This window comes from Scatophagus argus, chromosome 4, assembly GCF_020382885.2.
Source record: "Scatophagus argus isolate fScaArg1 chromosome 4, fScaArg1.pri, whole genome shotgun sequence".
Lineage (NCBI taxonomy): Eukaryota > Metazoa > Chordata > Actinopteri > Scatophagidae > Scatophagus > Scatophagus argus.
Window position 1 is genome coordinate 16,897,036 of NC_058496.1, and position 27,532 is coordinate 16,924,567.

At 38.5% G+C, this 27,532-nt stretch overlaps 1 protein-coding gene across 2 annotated transcripts in view; it reads right to left on the reverse strand.

The window, feature by feature from the left end:
• The window catches only part of ksr2 (kinase suppressor of ras 2), a 76,934-nt gene that overhangs the window by 24,547 nt on the left and 24,855 nt on the right, over positions 1 to 27,532 (reverse strand). For both annotated transcript variants that reach the window (XM_046385535.1, XM_046385534.1), the window contains one exon: positions 9,630 to 9,802. In XM_046385535.1, coding sequence (XP_046241491.1) covers positions 9,630 to 9,802 — 173 coding nt within the window. The remainder of the gene's footprint in view (positions 1 to 9,629; positions 9,803 to 27,532) is intronic.

Below are 27,532 nucleotides of genomic sequence, written 5' to 3' on the forward strand. Positions count from 1 at the left end.
CCTGTTGCCATATAGCATTTCCTGGTTCCTGAAACACCCTTCCTCTGTCCACCTCCTCCACTCTCTCTAGAGGCTTGGTGTCTTCTCCCTGCACTCCGATGTATCGCTCAATTACACTCAATCAACCTGATAACTCAATAGAGACGGGAAACTGACATCATCTGCTTCTTGTTGGCCTTGTTGGCGACTGGCAGATGATTGGACTTGTCAGTGGAGTGGTCAGGGTTATTTATCATCATGGATGCATGCTGTTGATGTCGCTGTCTATCTTCCACGACAATCTCTGATGATCCTACCATCCTTCAAACAACTGGGAGAGGGTCGATTTATGTCAGGAAGTATTCAGGAAAACGTATTCACTCATACACACACACACACACACACACACACACACACACACACACACACAACACAAACCTAACCTTAAACCAGGTCTTCACCCTAAAATTTAATAATTTACCTTATCTGGACTTGCATTTTGTCCCCATAAGGAAGGTGAGCCCCCATGTACAATGGTGTAAACAAACTTTTGTCCCCACAAAGTAAGTTACTACCTATGCAAACACATTGGCCTACTCCTTGCACTTCATATTACAGGTGGAAACACAATTATCCCCACTGTCAATGCTGACAACGATCTTTTCACCAAACAAGCATCTTTTGAGTAAAACATTTGGCTGCACTTTAAACAAATAAACCAGTTAAGTGTCAACAGCAACCAACGTCACAGTTTTGCCACATCAAGGGTAATGCTTCACCTGGTTGGGGGCAACTGCTCTTTCCATCGAAAAACAATGACACAACCACTGTAGAGTGGTTTTACCACTGACCAGCTGCTCAAGGAGTTGAAATCACACTGCACTAGTATAGACAGGTTTTATAGATCGATATATAATTATAATCAAATAAAAAATTCCCATTACCTGGCCACCTGAGAACATGTAAACATGAAGTTCAAATGCATGCCCTTTAGAAAAACAGCGTAAAAACATGAGGCAGAAATGTGAATTCAAGTGACTTAAGCCACACCCCTGTTCACACACACACAAACACACACACACACACACACACACACACACACACACACACACACATAAGCATTATTATAAACAACACAAAACCCTGGAAATTTGGGGGCATGCAAAAATAACATACAAAACCAGACAAGGGTGTGCATTGTGTGTGTGTGTGTGTGTGTGTGTGTGTGTGTGTGTGTGTTTGTGACAGATGAACCTGCAGGGGTAGAGAAACCCCAAGGCGCCAGACAACAGCGTCCTCTTCCATCTTCTCTGATTGGTCTCAGCCTAATTAAGCTGAGACCTTCCTTTCCCCTCTTCTATTGGCTGCTTGCACAACACACGGTAGGCCATGGGTTGAGTGTGTGTGTGTGCATGTATTTGTGTTGTGCAAATCAGGTACATGTAAGAATTTTAGTTTAAAACACAATGAAACTGAAAGTGAAGTTTTAGTTCAACAGAAAGTGAAGAGATAACAGTTTTCACTTTATGTCAAGTTTTGCGTATTGTGTTGCAGAGATATTTACTGAAGTTAGCATGCTAACTGGTTAGCCCAGGACTGTCCTCTCTTGTTATACCACTTTATACCACATAAGGCAATAATGAATCACTGACTGTATATAAAAACAGATGACATGAGAGCTCCCCAGAAATAAATCCAAAACATCTTGCTTGCCCCCCTTGTGGTTGGCTGCAGTACAGGTCATAATCTGAGCACTACTTGCAGTTGCATCAAACGGGTGCATGGACAGGAACTTGATCTGTGCAGATCTTTATTTAGTTCATCTTCTGGTGTAGTTTGTCAATTTTCCCACTGGCATCAATAAAGTTTTATTTTAATTTATATTTTTACATTAGAATTCATTTGTTAACTATATTTGTGTTATTAAACTAAATCTACAAAGTAACTTGCAACTAAGGCTGTCAAATAAATGTGGAGTAAATATATAATGCGTACCTCTGTATACAATATATGCCTCTAAAATACAAGTACCTCAAAATTGAACTTACTGTATGTACAGTGAATAAACGGACTTCTGTACTGTCTACCAGTGTTGAATGGAACAGTAAACACAACAGTGGCTAAAGTGCAAGCAAGAGGATGAAGTTTTGATGCTGAACTTGCAATATTTCTTCTAGGCTGGTAAGTATAAAATTGTTAATGCTAGCACTGGCTACAGACTTTAGCATTCACTTGTTTCTGACAATAGGGGTGGATGCCCTACCTTTCATTGTGATATGCTTTCCCAGTTTTGGAGTATGATTTCGACAGGTGGCCAGTTCTTGCATAATATAGCACATTTTAAAGAGAGAAATGTAACTACACTGAAAAATGAGGCAATTTATGTTTCTGTTTGTGTGTGGGTTAAACAGAGTGGGGTGGGGTATGTGTATGCATGCAGAGATAAAAAGACTACTTGAGTCTAGGAGCCTATCTGGAGCCAAATATAGTTTATTTGACGTTAGACTGAGATGCCGCTCCAAGTGATTGACTGAGCGCTGAGTGCTGCTATTCCCCAAGGAGGAGAAATTTTTACAGCGGGGAAAAAGAAAAGAGTAGAGCATGTGACAATTAAAACAAGGCTTGATACATACAAACTCTGGGAAAAAAAGGCACACAAATTCTAATTATTCTCATCGTATACCTACTTTTGTTGTTATCAGAATCATCAAGGTCCTACAACTCTGCACAGCTCTTTGGTGGTTGAGATAAAAGAGCTTCAATCAAGGAGTTGAATGCATATCATCAAGACATAATCAATGGCTTAATGTGGGAAATACCACAAACATTCAGCACAAAACAACACTAGAACGCAATATGTCAATAAAAAGCCCGTTTAACGAGATAAGTCTCTGACATTATGGTATATACAGTGGACTGTGCAGAGCAGCAGAAGAAGTGAACAGGACTGTAAAAACCTGTGTGGGCGTTTGCTGCACAATGTGCTGCATTATAGCACATGAGTGTTATATGAGCGATATGTTACAGGCTGTTGCTCACCATCTTCATATTTCTCATCCATGGGTTTAATGAGATATTCCAAAAGGTTAAAAGTACACGACTGAACAAGCATTAGATTGGAGCGACAGCAAGAAAAGAACTAAGAGAAAGGGAAATAGACAAGAGGGTGTTTTTTTCTCTCTCTGAGTGTGAGAAAAAAAACTCCTCCAATGAACAAGAGACAAAGCCAGGTTGTTCAGTTGCTATGGCAACAGCTACACGCCAATCAGCCTTTTTGCAGAATATTGTGCGTGTCATCTTTGACAAGCTGATACACACACATTTACGAATAACACACAAACACACACACACACACACACACACACACACACACACACACACACAGAATCCCAGTGATAAACTGACAATAGCAATCATAGTGTTGGAAAAATAGCAATTATCTTGGATGAAACAAGTATCTTTGCACTGCTGTACAGATAGTGGAAATCCGTTAAGACTGCACAGCCTAAAGTGTGCCATTGAGAACAGAGCGAGGAGGGAAGGGAGAACAGATGATGCCTGCAGGCCTTATGGCTCCGTAGTGACTTCCTCAGTTGGAGAACTCAAATGGCTCAGGGCACATAGGCCAGTAAACCAAACACAGGCAGAGCAGGTTCTGGGGGTAAAGTGGGTGTAACGCTATGGAATCTTACATAACACATCAAGGGTCTCGGATAACAATGATAACAAATGGCTAATTGTTTAAGTACACACAAATTTACTGTCTTATTAGAGCTGGAATGCCCTGTATTTTGTTTAAAATTGTAAAAATCCCAAACAAGGAGTGAAAGGATCTTTTAATGGTTCTGATAGCGCAGCATAAACAAGCCATGTGGCATTCATCATAACCAAACAGTGTTTTTTTCTACAGCACACAGCCAGCTGAAATATAGCTTAAGTAGCAGGATGAATGTTGTGACACTAATCTGCTGGATAGTTGGCTTTTAAAACAATTTGTTTACATTAACTGAATTTATTGTCCCTGATAGCAGAGCTTGCAAAATTCCCAGAGGGATCTTTTGCACAAAAAACAACTTTTCAATGTAGCCACAGAGGCAACACGTGTTGACCTGTGACACTGCTTCTATAGCCTGCACTCCTTTCCTTGTAACCAACATAGTAACTATTGACAAGACCACCTCTTTATTGATGGGTGTTTATGACCTCCTCTGCAGGGTTTCATTAGTTGGAGTGAGAGGAGAGCTTGATGCTAGTGCTCTGAGACAGAAAAATTGAGTCCCGCTTGCAAAACATACACTGCCCGGAAAACTACTCCTACTATTACACAAAACTGTTCAAGAGAAAAACATAAATACATCACAATATGGAAGTAAAGATGCCCTTTTCTGGGACATAGCTAAAAAATAGCTGAAAATTTTGTTTTTTTTGGTTGTAGTAGTTTTTTTTAGTTGCATTTTGGTCATTTGTTCGCACTATACACTGCCTAAAAGTGAAAAAGACATTATAAATATGCGATGTAGTGAGCTTTGTTATTTTGTAGCCAGTGAAAAAAACTAGAACAAAAGGTCAAAAGTTGAGTTGTCTTTACTGAAACACAGAATCCACGCCTAACTCAACTTTTAACCTCAGGTATCTTTTTCCTCAATCCTGTTATAAATTTAGCTGTTATTCGTAGGCATTTTTATTTGCCAGTTCTCAAAGGGACCTCCATTGTGGAGCCACATTTGGTTGCTAGGAGATCTGTGACGCAACTGCAAGGCTTCTATGTGAGGTTAGGGTGAGTGGGTGACGTCATTAAAACAGGTGGAAATAAACAGTGAGTTGTGCACTAAGTGTATGAGGAACATTTAAGCCATTTATATCCACAAACACACAGTCACAGACTCCCACACTGTCTTTCTCTCAGTCTCCCTCTCTCTCTCTCACACACACACACACACACACACACACACACACACACACACACACACATAAATGTCAGCTGGGGTCACTCTTGAGAACATTACATAGATTTACATTAATTTCCTGGAGACTTACCCTAACAATATTCACAAACACTGCTTGCCCAACCCTAACCTTAACCACTGATCTATAAATCAGCCATTTCCCAATTGGGGACACAACTTGTCCCCAGTTGGACAAGCCATTCAGAAATAATTAACTAGTCTTTAGTCTCAAACATGCCTTTACTGCAGTTTTGCAGTAAATGCGTGTGTGTGTGCGTGTGTGTGTGTGTGTGTTGGTCAAGTCCCAGGGTCGGTCCTGGACCTGCATCTAGGGGGGGCATCTGCTCGACTCTGCTTCGACTGCATGAGCTCAAACAGCCTGGGGTGCTGGAGGTGAGCTGTCCATGGAAAATGTCCCTCTGTGGCCACCATAACATTTCAGATTGGCACAAACACTGACTTATCATAACACCTGGAGCAAGAGCAACAACACTGAAAACTGAGCATTTACTATTCAGCTTGACCACGAGTCTTAAAAAAAAGCACCTTGCTTGTAAAAAGTTAAATAATTTTTTTAAATGTCTATAAACAAGAGTCGCAAGATAATGAACATGACAGCGGATGTACCACTGCAATATCCCATCTCCATGCATTTGCAGACAATGAACATTATAGTGGCCAACTAAAAAATAGGGGTGGGAATCATAGATAAACTCACAATACTATAATATCACAATATTCAGAACAAATGCAATCTCTGATACACTAGATTATCGAAATATATTTTATGATATAGCATACTTGTAACTGAAGAAGAAAGAAAAGCTTATTTCAAAGAACCTGGCAGTCAGACAATGTTCAGTGTTTATTTAAAATAAAAAGAAAAAAAATGCCACCAAGTCCAAATACCACATCACTGATAACTATAGTCTCAGTTTGTGCCTGAGCTGCTGGCTGCATTGGTAATAAGAGAAAAGTGAGAGAAGCCGCCGTACTTGTAACTCAAAGATTTATTTCTTCCATGTGCAACTTAGTGCAACACATGATAGCTAATGGTGCTATATTCGGAGCTTTCCAAGATATTCAGGGCTGACAAGTGACAATAATAACATTAACATGATAAACACCAGGGCCACTGGTAAGTACTGACACAAAGAGACTCCGTGCTGAACCGCTAATGTTTGCACAGTTACCATACAGAAATGTTTATAGATGAATGTGCTTCTAACATTAACCACGGTCAGTGGGAGGGTAGCGCTCTGGTAGCTGCAAGTCAAAGAAACTGAATTGATTCTGAACGATCAGTGCTTGGCAGCAGTGTATTGACAACTTCCTCCAAGTGGATATATCACAATATTTTGCAATTTTGTCCCACTCCTAGCTAACAAGACATTTGCAATGTAAACTTTAGCACACACAGATTTTTCTTTTAACCGTGACCAAGGTCATTCCCTAACATTAACCTTAGCCTTACCACATCACGGTCCCCAAAAACTCAGCTGCTACCGCAGCTGCTAACTGTTGGCCAGATTCATCCTTTTAAACGGAGTGAACACCAGCACAGATCAGAACCTGTCAATGTACCAAAGACAGACTAGTGTGATTCTTTTATATAATATAAGTGTGTCACAACTAGACTGTGACAAACAGTATTTCTAAGTGGAAAACCAAACAAACTCAAGACTCAGACATTTCAGGTTTGACTGGGCACTGACTCATCCTGAGCCAAAAGGGTTTGATCTTATGGGTCAGACGACCAGAAAGCTGCATGATACATTTGGCAGTGACGTATGAGATGGCAGTGACACCATACTTGAAAAAACAGTGATGTTTAGGCTGGTTTCCCGCACATGTGTGTGTGTGTGTGTGTGTGTGTGTGTGTGATAACACACAAATACACACATGTCATTCCTAAAATGAGGACTGGAGAGCTGTGGGGCAGCTGAGACGTCCCACAGGAAAAGAAAATGTTTCATGTTACCTTCACTCAGTGATGCACAAGTGAGCTCAATGAAAACTGGCTTACCAATTTTCTCTCTTCTGTTTTTATATTATTAACAGTATTTTGTCATAAACACAGCACCTACATAACAACATCAAAAAGTGGTGCTAATAATTAAGGAAAAATCTAAAAATAAAATTGTGAATGAAAGAGTGGAAGGTGTGATAGTGTATCTGCAGAAAGCTAAAACCTTCAGCCTCAAGGGGTTGAAAGATCACCACTTGTGTAGTTTGTGAAGTTAAATGTTGGTACTGTAACCATAAAGGCAGTAATTTCACCACTTGAAAACATGCAGTAAAGTCAATAGAGAAAAACTGAGATGAACCTTATTTTCTCTTCTGGGTAGATTTCTTTTAAAGTCAGTGCTGCTGTTATTAAAACAAACAACATAAGAAAAAACGAAAGGAAAAAAGTAGGTAAGCTGATACTCAAACAGATATGACTTGCATGTTGCCTAAAGCATTTGCTGTAATTGAGAATAGTGCAAACAATGTTCTTAGCGGTATAACCTGTATTTAGGAAGATACGCCTGTGGCAGAAGCTCATATGAAATTGAGAAGTAAGTGATGAAATGAGCGAAAATGCCAAACAGCTCCTCCCAGAAAGCCTTAAGGTGTGTTTGGAGTGGTAGGACTCATTCAGCCTTTGGAGCTATTCACAGTGCACAGCTTACCTTGAATTTCAGGTATACAGGCAGGTTACCAAACCAAACTGTGATACCCACTGTGTCTAATAATGCTTTTTAGTACAGCAGGATAAAAAAAGCAGTGTGTACTTCTTATGTGGATGCAGAGTTTTTAGGAGTTGGAAGAAGTACAATCTCTGCTGCCCGGAGCAGATGCTGCTAACTTTAACGCTTCAGCCCAGTGAGTTGTTAGTATGCATGCCCACACACATACAGGTGGGGGATGGCTTCAGATAGATAGATAGATAATTGATCCTGAGGGAAATTAAGTCATTCATTGTAAATGACTGGAGGCCTGTAATCGTTATTTACAGTTTTGCAATCAAATATTATATCAAAATGTCTTTATTCATTTAGCATTCAATTTTAGATACTTTCAGTTTCTACCAGGAGGTACTATGGTAATGATACCTAATGTCCACATTTTAACATGACAAAGTGATGCATTCCACTATGTAACAAAGGTCAGTGACTGACATGTAGATACTTTTTGAAATAAATCATTTGTTAATAAATTATTTTTTGTCCAAATGTTTTGAGACAGGTATTTGTTCTTATTATTGGCTTATTGACCTATGAAGAATTAGTAAATGATTTATTAAGATAGATTATGTTTAGTATTATATAAAGACATTAATTATAACTTGTTTGTATTTCTTATTAGAAAGTGCCTGAAACACTTATGGTTTGGACCATACATTGCAAATGTATGACTACACTGCTCTTCTTCACACACATGTATGAAGTAGCAAATGAGACAATAGGTGCTCATATGTCTGCAGCTGTGTTGTCATTCCAATTTCAGTTTATCTGCCTGTCCTCACATGGAGAATCTGCTCAGTACTGGATTTTCGGACTGATGGCCAACATAACAACAAACAGTCAACCGCTATATTGGTCTGGCTCTACTGTGATTATTCCACGTCTTGCTTCTACCAGCAAATATGCACTGCTGTGCCCCACATATGTGTCAGCCAAGGTCTACAACTCTTCACAGCACTAAGTGACACCATTCCTCACCCCTTTCCTTGACAGAACCTCAATTACTCCCCATCTCTTCCTCCTCAGTCTAATGGCTTCCGCAGTTTGCCCATAATGCATCAGCCAATAAGGCTGCCACCACCTCTGGCCATTATGGCACAGCCTGATTGCTCATTTGTTGCACTTTCCAACAGGGTTGTACTTAAGTATATTTTAACAAAACAAATTAAGGTATTAAGAACGATTATAGATGTGAGAGCTGATTTTGTACTTTCTGGTGCTCTTTGGTAAAGTATCAAGGCAGAAGGTTTAAGACACTAGAAAGTGGAAGACAACTCTTGCAAAGCTGTTTTTAGGACGAGGGCAAGGACGAGAAAAATACTAACATGAATTCCACAAGTTATCCATCCATCCATTTTCTATACCGCTTATCCGTCAGGGTCGCGGGGGAGCTGGAGCCTATCCCAGCCGACTACGGGCGAGAGGCGGGGTTCACCCTGGACTGGCCAGTCAATCGCAGGGCCAACACACTTTCCTCACACAAAGAGAGACAACCACACACTCTCTCACTCACACCTAGGGGCAATTTAGAGTAGCCAATTAACCTAATGTGCATGTTTTTGGTATTGTGGGAGGAAGCCGGAGTACCCGGAGAAAACCCACGCAGGCACAGGGAGAACATGCAAACTCCACATAGAAGGGCCCAGACCGGGATTCGAACCTGGAACCCTCTTGCTATGAGGGGACAGTGCTAACCACTGCACTACCGTGCCTTCCTTCCACAAGTTAAAACTCCTAAAAAAAAAACTAAAAACTAAAACTAAAAAATAAAAACGATTATTATTAATGTTAAAAAAAGAGACTTATTTTGCATTAAAATTCAACTCAATCGGTTTTCAACTGCAGGTTGTACTTGATATGAGACATTTACTGACAACAAAACCGGCAGGTGTCAGGGATTAGAGTATGACAGAGATAATATCAAAGGCATTTAAGAAAAATCCAAAGCTGATGTGAGAAAGTACTGTTCATTTACTTGCAGAGGGTGTTTCAGCATGAACAGGTGGTGTGGAGGGGATGAAGGATGGGAAGAAGAAGGATCGCAGAGATCGTTCAGTGTGGAGGGGTGAGCGCTGCGTGGGCAGATTCTCACAGCTGCCCACACTGCTGTGGATCTTAAGGTTCAAGGGCTTGGTCTTCTTCTTGGCTCTGAGGGGAAAAAGATGAAAAGAAAAAACAGAAAAACACATTAAGACTGTACACATGTCTAACTGGTTCAACCAAACTTCTATTGTTCTTGGAAGTAAAAAAACATCCCAGTAAATATCTGCACAGGCGCAGTCTGACAAGGTGTGTTTCTCACAAGTTTTAACATGTGCTCTAAAATCAGTAAACGGTACATGAAATGATGTATGAAACTTTATTTGGACTTCAAGTGAAGTAGTACTGAGGTTATACATTTATTTTTTTTGACAGTTAAAATAAAACATAAAACTAGTCAGAGACTTAGACTTAGACTTCATTTATTGATCCCTTTGGGATGACTCCTTCAGGGAAATTGAACATTTTATTGTGAGAGAATTTTTTTTACCCATGCCTCTGTCAGTGTCAGTCAGTCAGTCAGTCAGTTAGTCAATCAGTCAGTCAGTCAGTCTGTCCAACACTTTGGTCCAGACTGAAATTGTTCAACAGCTATTAGATGAATTACCATTTGATACAGACATTTATGGTCACCAGAGGAATCAGAATGAGATGATTCCCTGACACCGTGAGTTACAGCGTCCCTGAATCAACATGGCTGTTTTCAATATGTCCTGGTGCATATGAATTTCTGGGATGATTACACAACTCCCCTTCTGTTCTAAATCCAAAAAATATTTATGTAACTATTCTTCTGCTTTGATGAATGGCTAATAGTAAAAAACAAATATTTTCAGTTGAAGCCAGGCATTCAACTGAAAATCTGCAGTTTCACACTAAGCATGTACAAAGTGTACTAACAAGCACCCATTGTTCTCAACATATTTTTGAGCTACATTACAGTAAAAAATGCTGCAGCAGTGAAAGCCAGCTTTATTCTGATTGAAGAAATCCCCTGATCTCTTGAAGTGTTTTTGAAGGTGCATTTTGAAAGCAGTGTTGAATGTATGTAAACAGTTGTACATTTGAATGTCAGATTACCAATATTTTTTGCTAGAATTTGCAAGTTTACTAGATCCAATTACTGAATCCAATAATAGAATGCAGAAGCATTTGTTTATGTAACAAGTATGTGTAGTACATGTATATATATATATATAATCTTAGACTCACGCATCTAAAATGCTGAGACCTAGGTTGAAATTGAAAGTTTGACACCTCTGATCTAATCGTAGTAGAGATATTTCAGTCTGGACCAAATTAGTGGACTGACTCACAGATAGGCAGCCACTGCTACCCCATGAGCCATGCCACTAGCGTGTTAGGAAATGTAATATAAAGATACTGAAGTACCATTATTACAGTGGAAGGAATTATAGCCACAGTATTAGCAGTATTAGTGGTACTTTGTCATACAAGTAATTACCATTAGTTTCACAAGAACCACCCAATTACTGTGTGCAGTATCATCTTACTCACTCATTCACTGTGAAGAAAAATACCCTAATATCAGGAAGTTCCAGAAAACGCAATTAAACCTGGCAGCCTTTCAGGAAAAGACAGCCAGGTTTTAAGGTTGACAGGTGTTTGACGAACTTTGAGGCGGCTTAAAGATATGAAAGCTGCTAAACAAAATGAGAAGCATCAACTCCTTCAGTGTGAATTTGAAAGGTTTATTTTGTGACAAGAGTGATGGGATCAAGGCTTAATGAATGGCCTTTGGAGCTGAAAGGGGGTGTTCCCACATTATACCCAACAGCTGTCCCTGTGTTACAGTCCTACTTTTCTGCAGAAGCCTGTAAATTACTTACTAAAAAAAATCGTTTTAAATGGTATTTGTGTCAAATCACAAGTCACCAATAATTTACCATAATCACTGGCTTCTGTTTGACACTCTGCTTCCTTTTGGGAGACCTGTCATGTCAGAAAAATCAGTTTTGGATAATTAAGCTTGTGGTGCAATTTGTCTTTGTTAGCCTGTTGTACAGTTTATTCTTTAAAACCTCTGAAACATGTACGTCAGTATGAGATCATCTGGAAATACACAGATCCTTATGTGATAGCGAAATGACTGTGAGTTGAGTCAATTAAGTGACACTACTGAGAGCTTGAGATCATTGTGATAAAGAAACAAAAACAAAATATATTATTTGATTTCAAAATATCTAAACCGGCATACAGAGCAGACTTTAACAACTGTATGCGTATTTACTGATTGTCTTTTGAACTCAAAACATGTGCTGTAGTGGGTTATTCCATCTTTCTTTGGGTTCAGCTCAGGCCTTCTGGTAATCAGGAACCACAGGCAAGAGGAACTTACGGTAACCTACGCTGCACAACTAAGCTGAAAAAAATTTTTTTACTTCCTTCAGGATCCAAACATGGACGAAAATATCAAGTTCTCAAGTTTTTTTTCATTCTTTGTTTTTACACTCTTAAAGCAAATGTATTCATCAGTTGTCACCATTATGACAGCAGAAAGGAAATTAAAGGCAGCAGGGGGACAAGACCCAGGTGAATAGTGATATTTTCTTATAAGCGTGTGTGTATGTGTATGTATGTGTGTGTCTGTGAGTGTGGGTGTGTGTGTGATCAGTTTTGTATGTGTATAAATTGACTCAGAACCTGATGTCTGACTGATAAATAGATAAAGCTAAGACAGATACACACCCTAGAGAGTGTGAGAGAGGTTAAAGAGATGCATAGTGCGAGAGAGAAACTGAAAGTACAATTGGAAAAGCTGTACAAAAGAACTAGAAACAACTAATATAGCTGACAGATAAACACATACCAAACCAGGTTAACAGAACACAGACATAAGCAAGCAGAAGAAAAAACACTGCTTTTGCCAAGCAAACCTGGCAATCTTGTAAGTGACAGTTGAGCATAAATATTACAGGAAAGAACAAGTCAGTTTATTTATGAAAAATCCTACTTTAAAAGTAAAATAAAGTAAAATAAAATAATAAAAACTTGGCTGTGAGTCCTGACTTTTCATGCAACGTGACACTCATTAAGTGTTAAGCACACAGGATATCTTTCCTCACGTCAATCTCTCACTCCCAAAACTGACTCATGCAATTAGACCTGTAAACCAGCACAGCACTTCACTCCCATCTCCTGCAAAAAGCAAGCAGCCTGCAGGTTATCACTTTTCCGTCATAGAGCTTTTGTCAGCTATTCCGATTAGCCCACTTTATGCCATTTGAATCTAAATTAAACCATTCATCTTCTTGTATGCGTGCCTTTATCCTCTCCCCAAATGATTAGTAGATGTTCAGTGAGGAAAAAGTGAAAATGAATGTAGGGAGAAGGGAGAGGATTCCCAATTTTGGTTTTGAAATGGCTGTCGGCGAAGGCAGGCAGGCAGGCAGAGGAGGGGGGTGACAACTCTACAGTTGTTAAAGCACCTATTCAAATACCTTTTTCTGCTGCATATAAAAACTTCAAGGAAAGGGAAACTTAGAGAATACACGATACAGAGAGACAGAAGAAGAGGGAGGCGGTCGACTTGTCAAGTGTCAAGAGAAATCAGTGAAGGTGTGAATAGTAGAGTTGTCCTTTGATCTAGTCTAGGATTGTACATCACGATGCATTCCTCACAGAAGAAAATCACTGCATGCTTGTGTCACATTTCTTTAACACTCCTGGGTCTTCCATGCTGAGTAAACACGAACACCAAAGACTTTTTCCACAGCATCACTGAGGCATTTCCACTTGACATATTGTAGTGATTAACTTGCCCATTGTGTCATGTTTATTACCTGCTAATTTACTTCTTTCTTACTCATATTCTGTCTCCCTGATATATGAAGTTTTCTCTCGAATTATTAAAGCCCTAGTCGATCCATTTTGAATTGACTGAAAGTGCAATCTAAATTTTGCATGATGTAAAGTTGCACTAAGCCAAGGATGAAAAGTCATCATGTTTGCAGATGACAGCTTGTTTTTTCTTGCTGATCATTTCTGAGGGTTTGACTAGTATAACATGTTATCACCATCATATCAATTTCTGTCTTACAAAAACTTAGAGTGTGATCAAAGCTTATTCATAGGTAGTTTATTTAGATTGTTTACTTTTTTGTTTTTGAAAGATGAGATTTTCACTTCACAATAAGCAAGAAAAAAAAATCTGACATTCATGCACACGCATACACACATTAATCCACCCACTCCCTCCATATCTACATTACCCACACAGCTGCAGTGACACTAATTACAGTGACGAGTGAAAGTGAAAGTTCCGTTTGATCAAGGACAGAGAAGAGCACAGGAGAACAGTGATCGATTCAAATGACATATTTGCTTTACGTCGTGACATATCAAGAGGATCTGAAACAGGAAGGGTCATGAATATTGCACAGCTTTCTGCCTAACTAGCTTGCAGTTATTCACTGTCCAACTGGCATATCTCAACAGTCATGCTGTGATACTGCAAAACACTTGAGTTTTTTAATTAACACTTGTATCCATCTAGAAGAGTACATTACTTGCAGGATGCCATCTGCATACCTCCACTTTTTATCTCAGAAATATGCAGAGGGTTCTGCCCTGACGCGTATGGCAAGAAAAGAGCCCTGTTGCTTTTTATGCAAATGGACCTGTGGAATAATATCTTTCGCAGTTGCTGCTCTTTACTGCTTTAATAAAGTTGGTGGGAAAAAAGAAATAAAGGTGGCTAGAATAATGATTACGAGAGAGAATTACTGTGAGTCCTTTGAGCCATTTCATCCAAAGCAGGTTGTCTTGCTTTCAGAAGTCTGCCATGTCAAGCCTGAGTTGAATAAATGCCCACAGTTTTGTTATATAATTCACCTTGGACAACAGCACATAGGCATTGAGGTTATTCAAATATCTGAATACATCTGAATCATGACTGGGAATCATATGATACCCATTGCAATACCAGTACACTTAAAATGCTACAGATACCAACAGGGTACTTCATTTGTACTTTATTTAATATCCTCGTGAAGTTTCGGTAAGACTTGGTACTAGATTATTTAGGTTGATACTTTAAATCTACTGAGCGCCCTAAACTGACTACTGTATATCATTTGATGGTTCTGAAAATACTGTTTTGTGTGGTTGCAGAACAAGTTAGGTTTGCCAGACTTACATAGAAGAGAGAAGGTGAACTGTGACATTCTTCCCCTTTTTCTTCAATCTTATTAAAACCTATGGGAATGGTGACCAAAATTATGAAAATAAGACTTTAGCTGTAATAAAACAGAATTATGGTTTAAACAGCAACAGTTTTTCTTGCAAGCAATATGGTCATGATATAAATAATAAAGGAATTTTATGTAAAGAAGGAGGATTTATATTTAATAAAAAAAAGGGAATTTGCAAACCTCACCACTTTGCTGTGTGCAAAAAGGGCAATAAAAACAAACTCCCTTGCATGCTTGCTTTATTACCTTCACCAAATGTAATGTTATGTTTGTCTGAAGAGCTTCATACAGATCACAAAGAGTCTCAACCTCTCTTACCAACGGATCATCTAAGCAACCATGAGATTCCTCTCCACTGCTAATGCCGACGTCACTACTAAATATAACAGCATGTTGGTTAAAACACGTGCCTCATAGACATGGAAAGAGGCGTGTCATGTGTGTAGGTGCGTGTGTGCCTACGAGTTTTGCTCCGGTCGTTGCTTGATGTCTCAGCGTGACAATATCTGCTGATCACCTGTTGAGATGGCCGGATGATAACACAAAAGTAAAGAAATTCTTTCCCTCCTCCTTCATTTTCCTGTTATCTCTTCTTTAGCTGTCAGTGTCACCCACCGGGATATGGGTGGCGGGTGTCAGTGCACTGTCAGAGGCCAGGGGAGGCGCAGCACTCTCAGTGGGGATGAGAGTCATGTGTGAGGTGGACTGAAAGATGAACATGATGCTGAGGAGACAGCAACACACCTGAGGTGGGGGGGGAGTGAAACAAAGGACTGAAAAAGAGAGCAAGCATGTGTGAGTGAAAGAAAATGACAGGGAGAGAGGGGGTGGGGAGCTGATGACCACGTGAGAAGTGAGACCCTTTGGGACCAGGGAGCATGGCCAGAGGAGTGACAAGATGACAGGAAGGTGGACTGTGACATGTTGTCTTTCCAGTAGTCCCTCAGGAATGCGTGTCGTGTACACTGACTCCGCACAGTCTGTCTGGTTGAAATAGTTTTATTCCTACTTGCTGTTGCCACATGAAACCATCAGACATGGTAACGTTGATAAGGTACTAAAGTCTGGTTTATGTTTTAATTGTACAGGGTATTCTTTCTGTTTTCAAATCAGTAAAACAACAGCTGTTTTTAGCAAGAATAAATTTCACTATAAACTGAATGAATCTTTCACATGTAACTGCTGGTATTTCCAGCAACACTTGAAACCATGTCCCCATTAATCAATGTACAAATTATTAAATCAATAGGTCAATTGTCACAGTTTTAATGGTGGAGAAGTAAAGTGTTGGTAAATGAACAACTTAGTGTAATAATTTTTGTTTAAAGCAAGGAACTTTCATTTTTTGTTGATTCTGATGACCCTTGTGGACAAAAATGGAAGTAGTTCTACCTCCTACTGTCATAAATATCTTGACTTGACCTGCACACGCATTTATTTTGGGAGCATGCAAGGTTTTTGTTTTTTTTTAAACACACCTGTTTGCAGGACACATAGCAATGAGGCAATGTATCCATTCGTGGTTATGTCAGATTAATAGAGTGTTCCTTTAGCACCGGCTGTCAGCAGTAGGCAAACAATCTGAAGATGTCACTTTCCATGGTAGCAAATTGTGAGAAGCTTCCTTTATAGTCATCCTGGCAGCATGGTTTATTTTTATTATGTACTAACATAAATGGTTCTCAGATGATATTCTTATGAATTTGGTAATTAATTTTTTCCTCTGTTAAGGAAAAAATAGAATTTTAGTTAACATTGTTACTGTAATCATGTGTTACTCTTAGCATGTAGCTCAAATCAAAGTATAGACTCATACCTAGCACACTATTGGTACAGGTACACTCGGCGATCATGGGTGAGATGCTTGAGTTTCAAAATGCAAATACCAAAAAGTGAGTTCACTGGCATGTACCATTGCCTGAGATTCTTGCGTTTTGTTTGAGTATCAGGTTTTGCAGAAGATTTAGAATATCAGAGTTAGACTTATTGGGTTGAAAAACTTATTTCTTCCAAAATCTGTCAAATAGTTATAAATTAAAGATGGATAGTCAGTCAGCCATGTAATGTACAGTTAGTCCAGAAATTAGACTTTAACTGAGTTTAACTGTTTACTGTTAGTATGTATGTACCTGTTTGTCAGACATCACATATTAGGCGGCTGTCTGTAATATTATTAGATTAGATTAGATTCAACTTTATTGTTATTACACAAGTACAAGGCAACAAAATGCAGTTTAGCATCTAACCAGAAGTGTAATAAGCAGCAAGTGCCGGATGTATATTATTTTCAATATGTGCTTTATAAAATCACAGGTGGGAATAAAACATAATATACAGGATGGCTATATTATAAACATAATATACAGGTGGATGTATTATGAACATAATATGCAGATTATACATGTATTGATATATCTATGGCATGTGATGACTTGCAACATTTTTTTGTTCAAGATTTTCTGCTAATATGTGAGTAATTTCTCTACTAATTTTTAAATCTCTTCGGTGTAGGACCATTTCTTAAGGCTCCACTTTTTCATGCTATTACCGGTGCTGTACATCAGGCATCTCCACCACCTGGCGATAATTTGTTGTTTAAAGAGACACTTTGTGGCCCCATAAAAGAGTCTGTATTTAACTGATAGCTTGGCTCAGGTTGACAATGGGTACAACAGCAATTCTTCTGTGTTGAAATGCTCTGAAAGCCTATGGTCGGGAATAATTGTGCAGATCAGTGATGAAATATTCTTGGCATCCAACTTTAGACGTTAGCTGCTGATGGACCAGTTTCAAAAACTGTCCTTTTGAACATCTAAATAGACTGTTCTGTCTAAGTGCATCTCATTTGCTACTGAATTGTTTGAGATGAAAAGGAATAAAGACTCATTCATGTCTGAGGCTTTAAAATACAAACAGGTGTTCCAAGATCCATTGTCTCCAGACCACTACATGTTCAAGTCCATCTACAAAAAAAAAAAAAAAAAAAAAAAAATCACAATTTAATATTGTTTGCACATTTTTCTCTTAATTTTCCAGCAAGTCTCCCAGGTAGTTGTGGCCACTGTGTTAAAACAAAGAATGTCTTTTTAAAGGCTGATACAATAACAGTAGTTTGGAGCAGGAAAAGCCAGCTGATTATCCCACCTCACCACATTCTTTGACTTTGACTTTGGCCTGTTGAACTGAACATCTGAGTAAAAGTAATAAAATAAACAAATAAATGAATATGGATCACTCAACTGTAACTATAAATATGTAACTGTAAAAATAAAATGAAAAAAATAAAATTAAAGAAAAAAAAATCTAGTAGGTGTTTTTTTTTTTCCCCTCAAAGTCTGAAAGTCCAGGTGAGAAGCCTGATATTATAAAAGAGGAAACAAACCTTGAAGCCTAATGAAGCGTATTGTGAATGTATAAATTCCGGACATGTACACGAACTGAAAAAAAATACAACGAAGTCCTCCTATGATGTGAGCCATCAGCCATCTTGAATGTTGAGGTTTTATCATGTTCCAGCCTCCTTCTCTTATCTATCCTAACATACGCGCCAGCAGGTCTGTGTGTGTACTTGGCTGTGTGTATTTTCCCCAGAATTGAATTAAATGAGAATTTATTTTTGTAATTCAGTCAAAATGAAACCATAGCTCAAACCTTAAACTCCCTAATCCAAGTATTAAAGCAACATCACCGAAAGTGAGAACAGCTATGTGGCCCACAGCCAGTGGGTTAAGTGGGAGTTTTGAAGCACAGGCAGAGCAGTAAATGACAGTGTGACTTAAAAGAAGGAAGAGGTCAGGGACAATATGGAACCTGGAGCAGATGTTATCTGTCTTGACATTAACATCAAAGAAAAACAATGAGATGAAAGCCTTCGTTTGATGGCTGAATGATAAATGGCTGTAATAATCTCCATCATGGTTGTTAGACAGTTAAACAGTCTTTACTGTAAATCAGATGGCAGCTGCCAATATGGCCTACTTTAGTTTGCTTGGTCTCTGTCAGAGTAATGGTTGACATCATTTTCACACTTCATAGTGTTTGTGTCCACGAGACAGATTGAAATCCAATTTTAATGTTCATGCTGGGAAACTTAGGATTTATGTTATTAATGAAAAATCCAAACAAGTTTTCCACAAAATTAACTAAACACATTGAACACATATTCTTTTTTTCATCATAGAAAAGAATAACATAGTTTTTAAGGATAACTTAATAACTTAACCCACTCAAATCCTGTTGTCCACCCCAACCAGCTCCCACTTGTTCACAAATCAGTCTAATAAATCCATTCTCTACCCGAAACAGTGGCATTTGGGCTAACCACGACGACTAAACACTCATATAAATTCATAATCATGACTCCAATTTCTGGGCTGCCGGTGGGGGCTGTGCTGAGCACCCATTATGGGCCGATAGCTTGGTGGATGGATGAAGGGAAGGGCGGCAGTATCTGGCTGTTAAGGGCCTGGTGTTGACATCCCCTCTCATCTGACTTGTCATTAATGACAAAGCTCTGATTAACATGGATGAGCTTTTGTCCACTGAGAAAAGAAGACACACACTCGCAATCCTGTTAGTCCACCACCAAAGCTGTTGTTTCCTCCTATTTTTCTCACACACACACATACATTATCCCATGGTACTGACATACATGGCCTGCTGCAGTACACTTTAATGTCCCACACAGCAGAGCATGTGGGACTAATAATCCTCCAAGGTCAGAGGGTCGCCTGCTAAAGTGCCGATGTGTGTGTTCCCGAAGAGAGACCGATCTCTATCTTAGCGGATCGTCTGGGGAGCAGTTACATCAATTTGACACAGACTAAATTTTCATGAGTTTTCTTCTTCATAATGAAATGTCTTCAGATTACAGATTGATCCATGAAACAAAGCACAGCACCAGTGAGCAGTAAATTTAGTTGACTGAGTTAAGGTGCGGTCGTAGAGTTCTGGAGAAAAAAAGCCCTTAATACAGACTTGTGAACACAATTCTACCACTGCCACAGACATTTTCTGATTGGTTTCAGATGTCTGTCCAACTTTAAGGATCAAGGATGACACCAACATTGAGAGGTTGACCGCAATGAAAGCACAGGAATGAAGGAAAATAGTCACATACTCCTAACAACTTTTTTTTTTTCAGTAACTGAAATAGGTCTTGTGTTGTTACAAATGATGACTGTTAAAGCCAGCTGGAGAAACTGTTGACCAATCAGATCAAAGTAGACAGTGAACAACAACTGAAATGTCCCAATCTTAGCTAGTCAGCTGCGTAGCTACATTGTAGGGGTATAACAATCCATCACTCTGGAATGACACATTGATCAAATATGGTCGATGAAAAATGAAAACATTGATCCATATCATCATCTTTAACAAACAGCTTTATTTTAAATTTCCCATGGCATGTCTCTGGTTTGGTAAAAGTCTCTGACTGTTTCTGTCTAAGCGCATCTCCATCCTGAACATTCAAACAGTGTAGTATTCTTCGTCAAGTAATGAAAAGCAGCCAAGAAAAGGTTATGAGGATATTTACTCCAAAAGTGTGGTAATATTTTTAATTTCTGAGAAAAGACAGGTATAGACAAAGCACATGCCATATTCAAACAATTCTGTTAAGGGAAAAATATTAAGAAAACATGACGAATCTGGCTAGTCTTATAATATAATATAATAATAATATTAAGTGCTCTGTTTCAACAGTATTATGTTGGGAAAAAATGTGTTTGCAGGCTGAAATTCAACACTGTTCAACCCCAGGAAAAAGTATGAATAATACCTGTAATTTGTTAAGCTGTGAGTAGAGGAAAAGTCCCATAGCCACTAGGCTAATTTATGCAATGTAAAATTCCATAGGTTTAAGCTAATAATGATGACTAGTTAGAAAAAACAGAAAACTTTCATTACATTTCTTGCTGTTAAGCCATGTTTCATGTGTGTTATGTGTGTTAGTGGAGTCAATTTCAGGTAAACTTGATTGAACTTAACTGGTTACAATTATTTCAGTTCTGTGCTGCTTAATTTTGTTTGTTTATTTCATTTATATCTAAAAGGAAAAACAAATAGGTGGCAGCTTCAAATCAATGAATGGCAGACTTTGCAATATCAGTAAATAATACATCTTTCTCCAACAAATCGATATAACATTGTGTTGTGACGTGATTTACACCTCTGCTACATATTATTAAATCATTCTGAAATTAAATATTAATAACTCTACTGTCAAAAGTGTGGTTTGGTAGACTCAATCAATCTTGGACAGCATCAGGACAGCGTCTATTTTTTGCTTCTGTCAATAATGGCAGTAAGTCATTGAGGTGTCCTTAAATAGGAAATGATGGGCTTACTTCACCTTGTGGTGTCCTCTTTTTAATTATATAAATTACAGTAAAAAAAAAAGAAGAAGAAGAAGAAATTACTGCTGTGTTTTTGTCTTTTTGTTGTGGTCTAATGTTATTTGCCTTTGTATTAAAACACCTCAAAATCAATTTTCCAGTCATGTGCAGGGGTGCACCTATTTGTTTACATTTGGATCACAGAGTGTCGTAGTGATGTACCATATCATAGCTGCCCTTTAGTGAATCTCTCAGTGATGTTCAGTGCTTGATCTCAGTCAACACCGTCAACACCTCATCACAGTTTCCTTCACACCACCAAGAAAACTAAATCCGATAAAAAAATGTATTTTCTCTCTGAATTGGTAGATGTTACGGATGACTGTAAAATAACACATTGACAGGCTCTCAAAAGAGATGCATAATGAGAGGAGTGAAGAGAGAAAGAAAAGGAAACAGTGAGAGAAAGGGGAAAGGAAAGGGGGGAGAGAAATATATGATGTGTACACCAGCTCAGTGAAAGCAAACAGCTAAATTAGTCATGGAAGAGATGCAAATTTGCTTCCCCTGAGTGTTGCATGGTAGAATTACCCTGGGAGAAGCAGAGGGTGAATCATGCCAACCCCCGGCGCCATGTGATTTATTAGCAAACATCCAATTCAATAAGAAAGTGCTTAACATTCAAAAAGCTGTGAAAGTCTCATAAGGTGGCATTAACTATATGATATTACCATTTCCACTGGTGGGGGGAAGGCAAGACAAGAGACCGTGGAAAAATAAACACGACTGCTTTGCAGAATGATCCTGGTGTGACGTGCCAAGTGGGACTGTGACAGACTGAAAACTCACTTGGCCTTTTCCACGCATGCATGTTACTACTCATTAACATAGACAACGAGGTTCATTAATTGACACTCCAGCCCAAAGAGCCTCTCCGCTTTGAAAAGGGCACGGAGAGAGAGGGGGAGAGAGAGAGAGAGAGAGGGAGCGAGGGAGAGAGAGGTGGAGAAAGATGTTGAGAAATAAAGACAGGAGAGGGAGAGCTATAGAAAGGTTGAAAACATATGCAAAATTGTTGTTTGCTGCTGCACTCATGCCTAGAAATTGAAGTTTAAGTGGTGCTGGGAATCTGTTGTGCTTGTGTGTTTTCTACGTAAAACTGTTAACATGTTGAACAACTAACAAAGCACTTAAAGACCAGCAGTCACTTCTGCGTTGTTAGCATCAATAATTTGTGATGATCGATGTGCTTCGGAAGGTGTTTCGTATTTAGCAGCAAACTATTATGTATTTTTTCTCAGCAGTTCATTTTCGACCTACAGGTTTCCAGATGGGAAACATTAGACCAAAAGAAAAAGTTTTACTGGAACTCAGAAGCTTAGACTTTATTTTGACATTTACATGAAAGAGAAGTTGGACGTAAATTTAGTTCTTTTGCCACAGTTCCAGCACCCACAAAACTCACTGCTTTACCAGGGTTTCTATTTTTCAGTGGCCCATGACCACTTGGGATACAGAAATAAACATCACTGACAGGTCAAAACGTCCTCATGGCTGTTACAACTTGTGTACATTCATCAAACAGTAGCCTTACACTTCCTGAAAAGAGAGAGTAGGAGGAACGTTCTGTAATGTTCTGATCTGTATACGACTTGATATGGACATTTATTGGTATCTATACCAATTTAATTTAATAAAAATGGCAAATGGCAATTTTTATTAAAGTGAGAGCTATTTTTAATTAGCTATTGAAAATCTTTGTTTTCCTCACTGTAAATCACAAAAAGGGAATTCAAGTCTGATCAAGATCTTCTTTCAGAAAAAACAACAAAACAGTCCATTTTCTAATTTCTCCTGTTGTCAACAGTAAACTATATTTTCAGCCCCCAGCAAATATAAATCAGGTAACTCAGTTAAAGTTTGGTTTAACCGACTAAAAGAGTTTGACTTGTTCTTGATTCTGTGCCGTTATATTTTTTGTGTTTTAAGATGTTTTGTTTGTGGTGCTGTCATGTTAACGCTAAAATCAAAAAGAAGTTTATTGTACGATTGTTGATCGTAGGAATGTGTGAACCTGTACAGTGTGTGTGTGATTTGTATTTTGGTGGGGAAAATACAGAAACTGATTTGCTCAGGAAATTGGTTCTCACATTTCAATTGTGAGGAAAGCATGGTGTCATTGCACAAATCTCCTTGCATGGCAATATGTTAAATAACAGAAAAAAAAGACTCTTTCTTCGAAATATAAACATGATGAGGCATGTATTTTTTTCAAACAGAATCAGAAATGTGTGAAACACCTTAGTGTATTTCTTAGGATTTCAAAATTCAGCTTTATACTGGAGTAACAGATCACATCACGTAAAGTTGACAATGATTTGATGACATTTTCATGCTGCATTGGCAAATGCTTCAGTCACCACATGAGAACAAACAATATTGCAATATTCACACTGTATTGATCCCATACAGCAGTGCTGCAAAATAAACCAAAGTCAAATTCATATAAATGGATTCAAATTTAACTGTGAATCAACCCTGTATGAATATATGTTTTTCATCTCCTTTGCTAATTGTTTAGTGAGCTGCAGTGTTCAAGAAAATACTTCAAAGAGAACAGCAGCCTCCTACTGTATGTTCATACAGTATTTACTGTGAGTATAAACTGAATGACTCAGACTTATTTTAAACTAATTGCTTCCCTAAATTCCCCTAAACCTGGCAACATCCCGGACTCAGCATATTTCTTTTTATCCTGGGAAACAACTCAGTAATTATAGGATGGGGAATGTGTTTTGCTCCATACTTTGCAGTCATCAAAAAGGTCCTGATGTAAACAGGATGGGTGACAGTAATACTTCTTACACAACTGCATACTTGCTTTCCACTTATTCCTAAAAATCCTGCTTTTTAAAGCAAAGCCAGTAATATTCTGACCAACTGTTAGCTGAGAAGATTTGTTTTAACATAAAAAAAAATGCAAATGTATTCTTGCAAAAATGTTTTCCTGTCTGAAATCGTAGACACTAATGTGGTATTAAAGCAAGTAAAAATGAAAAGATGTGAGACTTGTTTAATGGCTTCAGCTGAATTGAAACCATGTCACTTGCAAATGACTTCACATGCTACTAATTGGCAAGATAATGCTACTTGTTAAAGACATGCCAAGTTCTATTTTTACATTGCATCTATCAACCAAGATCCTGAGTCATTGCCATAGGAACAAGAAAAATCTGCTCTGTATCTATCTCCAAAGATGTGCTGGAGATTTATGTGAAATTTTAATTGTTTATTCATGGTGACAGTATATTATCAATATCAGTGGTATCTGGTTATGTGTATGGTGATATATATATATATATAAAATGTGTTTTTCATCATTTCCACATGTGATGTATTAGTAGTGAACCCACAGTAGGTCCTGATCAAAGCCACGGGTTTAAAACAAACTGTTTTATTCAACATAGCTAAAATTTGTTTATTTTTGATTAACACACTATGGCATTTGGAGGCCTACTTACCACAAACTACTGTTTGTATATGTCTAAATATTTATATACTGAAGACAATAGGTGTAAGTTCTTTACATTTACAGAACAAAATATGTTGTTTGTACCAATAAAACTAATAACTGCCTGTGAGTGCCCTATAAAACTACAATCTTTTGTTGAAAATCTATTTAATGATGTGACAAACTTTGGTTTAAAGTTAGGACTTTAATGAAAAGACACCAAAGTTTGCTGTTGGTTTCCTTGAAAGGATAGTCATGATGCAACTTCTTACACAATCCAAAGTTAAATATAAAAGCTGCTTTTTAATTTTAATTAAAGTCCTGCAGGATCTGATTAGCACAACCGCATGGACATTGTATGTAAAGCAAACCCTGATACCTTTTATGGAGGTAAAGTTTAAAGCTGTGTTTTACATTTGTTTAACCAAATGACTCCCTGCAAAGTGAGCATGAAGTTAGCACTGCTGACCCTACTAAAAATCAACATGTAAGTCTATCAGCTGAGTACAGCTTTTGGCAGTTACTTAAAAAACTAGGGTTAACCAATAATGACCATATCTTCCCCATCCAAAATGACTAAAAGTGAAAAGAGTCAAGGTTCTGCCGCATTGTATCTTTGTCAGTAAACGGAGGACTAAACCAGGGCTAAAACACAACTGAAGACATCTAAACTTGTACCTGACAAAAGAGTCCAATTTCCCCACGCAGGTGAAAGTTTGTTTTCTTATGAATCCCACTTTGCAAAATTGAAAGCTGTGTCATCTTGGGTGAGATTATCTTGGATTCAGAGATATTACTGAATACATCGGCAAGAAAGCAATTTGCTCATTATTTTTCTGGATGGTTCACTGCAAGCTAAGAGGAAAACACATTATCACGCAAGGAAACACATTATATCAGGACACACAAAGCTATAAAGCAAAAGATAAGAGTCCAACCCAAACAGACCAGAGTATTTGCTGAGTTTTTATATTAAAGTGACTGGAAACTACTTTGAGAAAAACATATCTGGTGCAGCTAAAGACAAATAAACACTGAAATAGAGGCTATTGCGCATTAGGAAGGCCATTAAGATGTCCTAAAAGCACTTAATGTCAACTTTAAAGACAAAGCACAATGTAGCCACCTTAATAAACACATTTAGTAGAGTGTGGTAGCCAAAAACATGAATATTAACCATATCTGAGAATGCATCTTGGCTATAGACCATAGCATACTGAAAAGAGCCAATTATTACATTTCATAAAATGAAACTTCACTTACGTATCAGTGCCAAAACCCAGCCCCAGTTTTCCTTCAACATGTCATGCTGAGCATTCTTGCATATTCAGGTACGCAGACTTTGTGCTATATTATGCAGTGATAATGAGATATTAGGCCTTATCTCATTAAGTTAAAGAGAGAAAAATGTCTCTTGGGGTCAGAGGGTAATCCCTGGTTATTGTGTCCTGGCCACAGTGCCAGGCAATTAAGCAAGAGAAGATGAGGACCTAAGGAGCACTGTGAGCTTATTAAAATCCTGAGGGTGGTAATCGTGAGGAATATGGGTAGTATGGGATGAACAGCGTGTCACAGAATAGCAGTCATTAAAGTATGAAATAGCCTTTTGTGTGATATTTTGGATATTTTTTTTTCAGGGTTGGCTGGATTGGGTTGGAAAACATACCATGGTATGAAACTTCAGGCTTCTAACTTATATTTATTCTGGCATCATAAAAAATCCAACGCCATCTTTGTGATTCCCTTGCACAGACAGCTATTAAAGAAACAAGTAGGAGTGCTTCATGCCAGAACTGAACCACTCTGACTTGATGGTTGCCAGCATCATCCTCAAACCAATTATGATTTATTATGAGAGGTACTTGGCTATCAGAGAGACCAGCAGATTTGCCCTGTCTCGATGAGTTGCAACATTTCCAGGCACACACAGGCCATTGATTAAAGGGGCTCAACTCACAGCCTGCAGTCTATCAGCGTTCAGGGACCGGTAATCAATTCTCTAATGCCGTTTGAGTCTATTCACTGCAGCTATGATCCACTCCTCACCGTGCAGATACAGATACAAACACCCACATGCGTGGACACGTGTGGATGTAAGGCCTGTCTGCAAAACCAAGCAGACGTCAAATATAATCCAGATGGCCTTTGTAAAAGCAGAGGACAACTCCCACATATTAACTTACCAAGTGTAGCAATGATAGGGCACTGTCATCTAATGGCATTATCAAAATGGGTGCAGCTCTCCTGAGGCTGACTCTGCTTCCTGATTGCCTAGCAGTGGTGGACCCTGTTTGTGGGTAAATCCGATCAGCATAGTACCAGACACAAGTATGGCTGGTCAGGAACTCCGCATCAAGACCCCTTATCTGTACCGGCAGGCCATTGGTTCATTATGGACAATGATATCCTCCTAGGAATTAATAAGATTGGTCTCTGGTGGCAGTGGCACTTCTAGTAAAACTGCTGAAAGGAAGGGTGGAGCCCTAATTTCCTCTCTGTGCTTAGTTGGACCAGATGGAATTATATTGTGAGATCTTCAGGTGAGCTACATGCTTAAAGTGACTGATCAGTAATAACTTAGATTTTTGTCTCTAAACTTTACAAACAACATAATTTTGACAGTCAAACTAATTTGTGCATTAAGAACCATCCAGTCCAAATTAAAATTTATGTAATTTTATCATTGCTTCCACATCATCTTGCTTCCAGCCTGACATAAATGATATAATAGCCAAATACTTCAAAGGCAAAAGACATTCCAGCAAATTGGATGGACAAA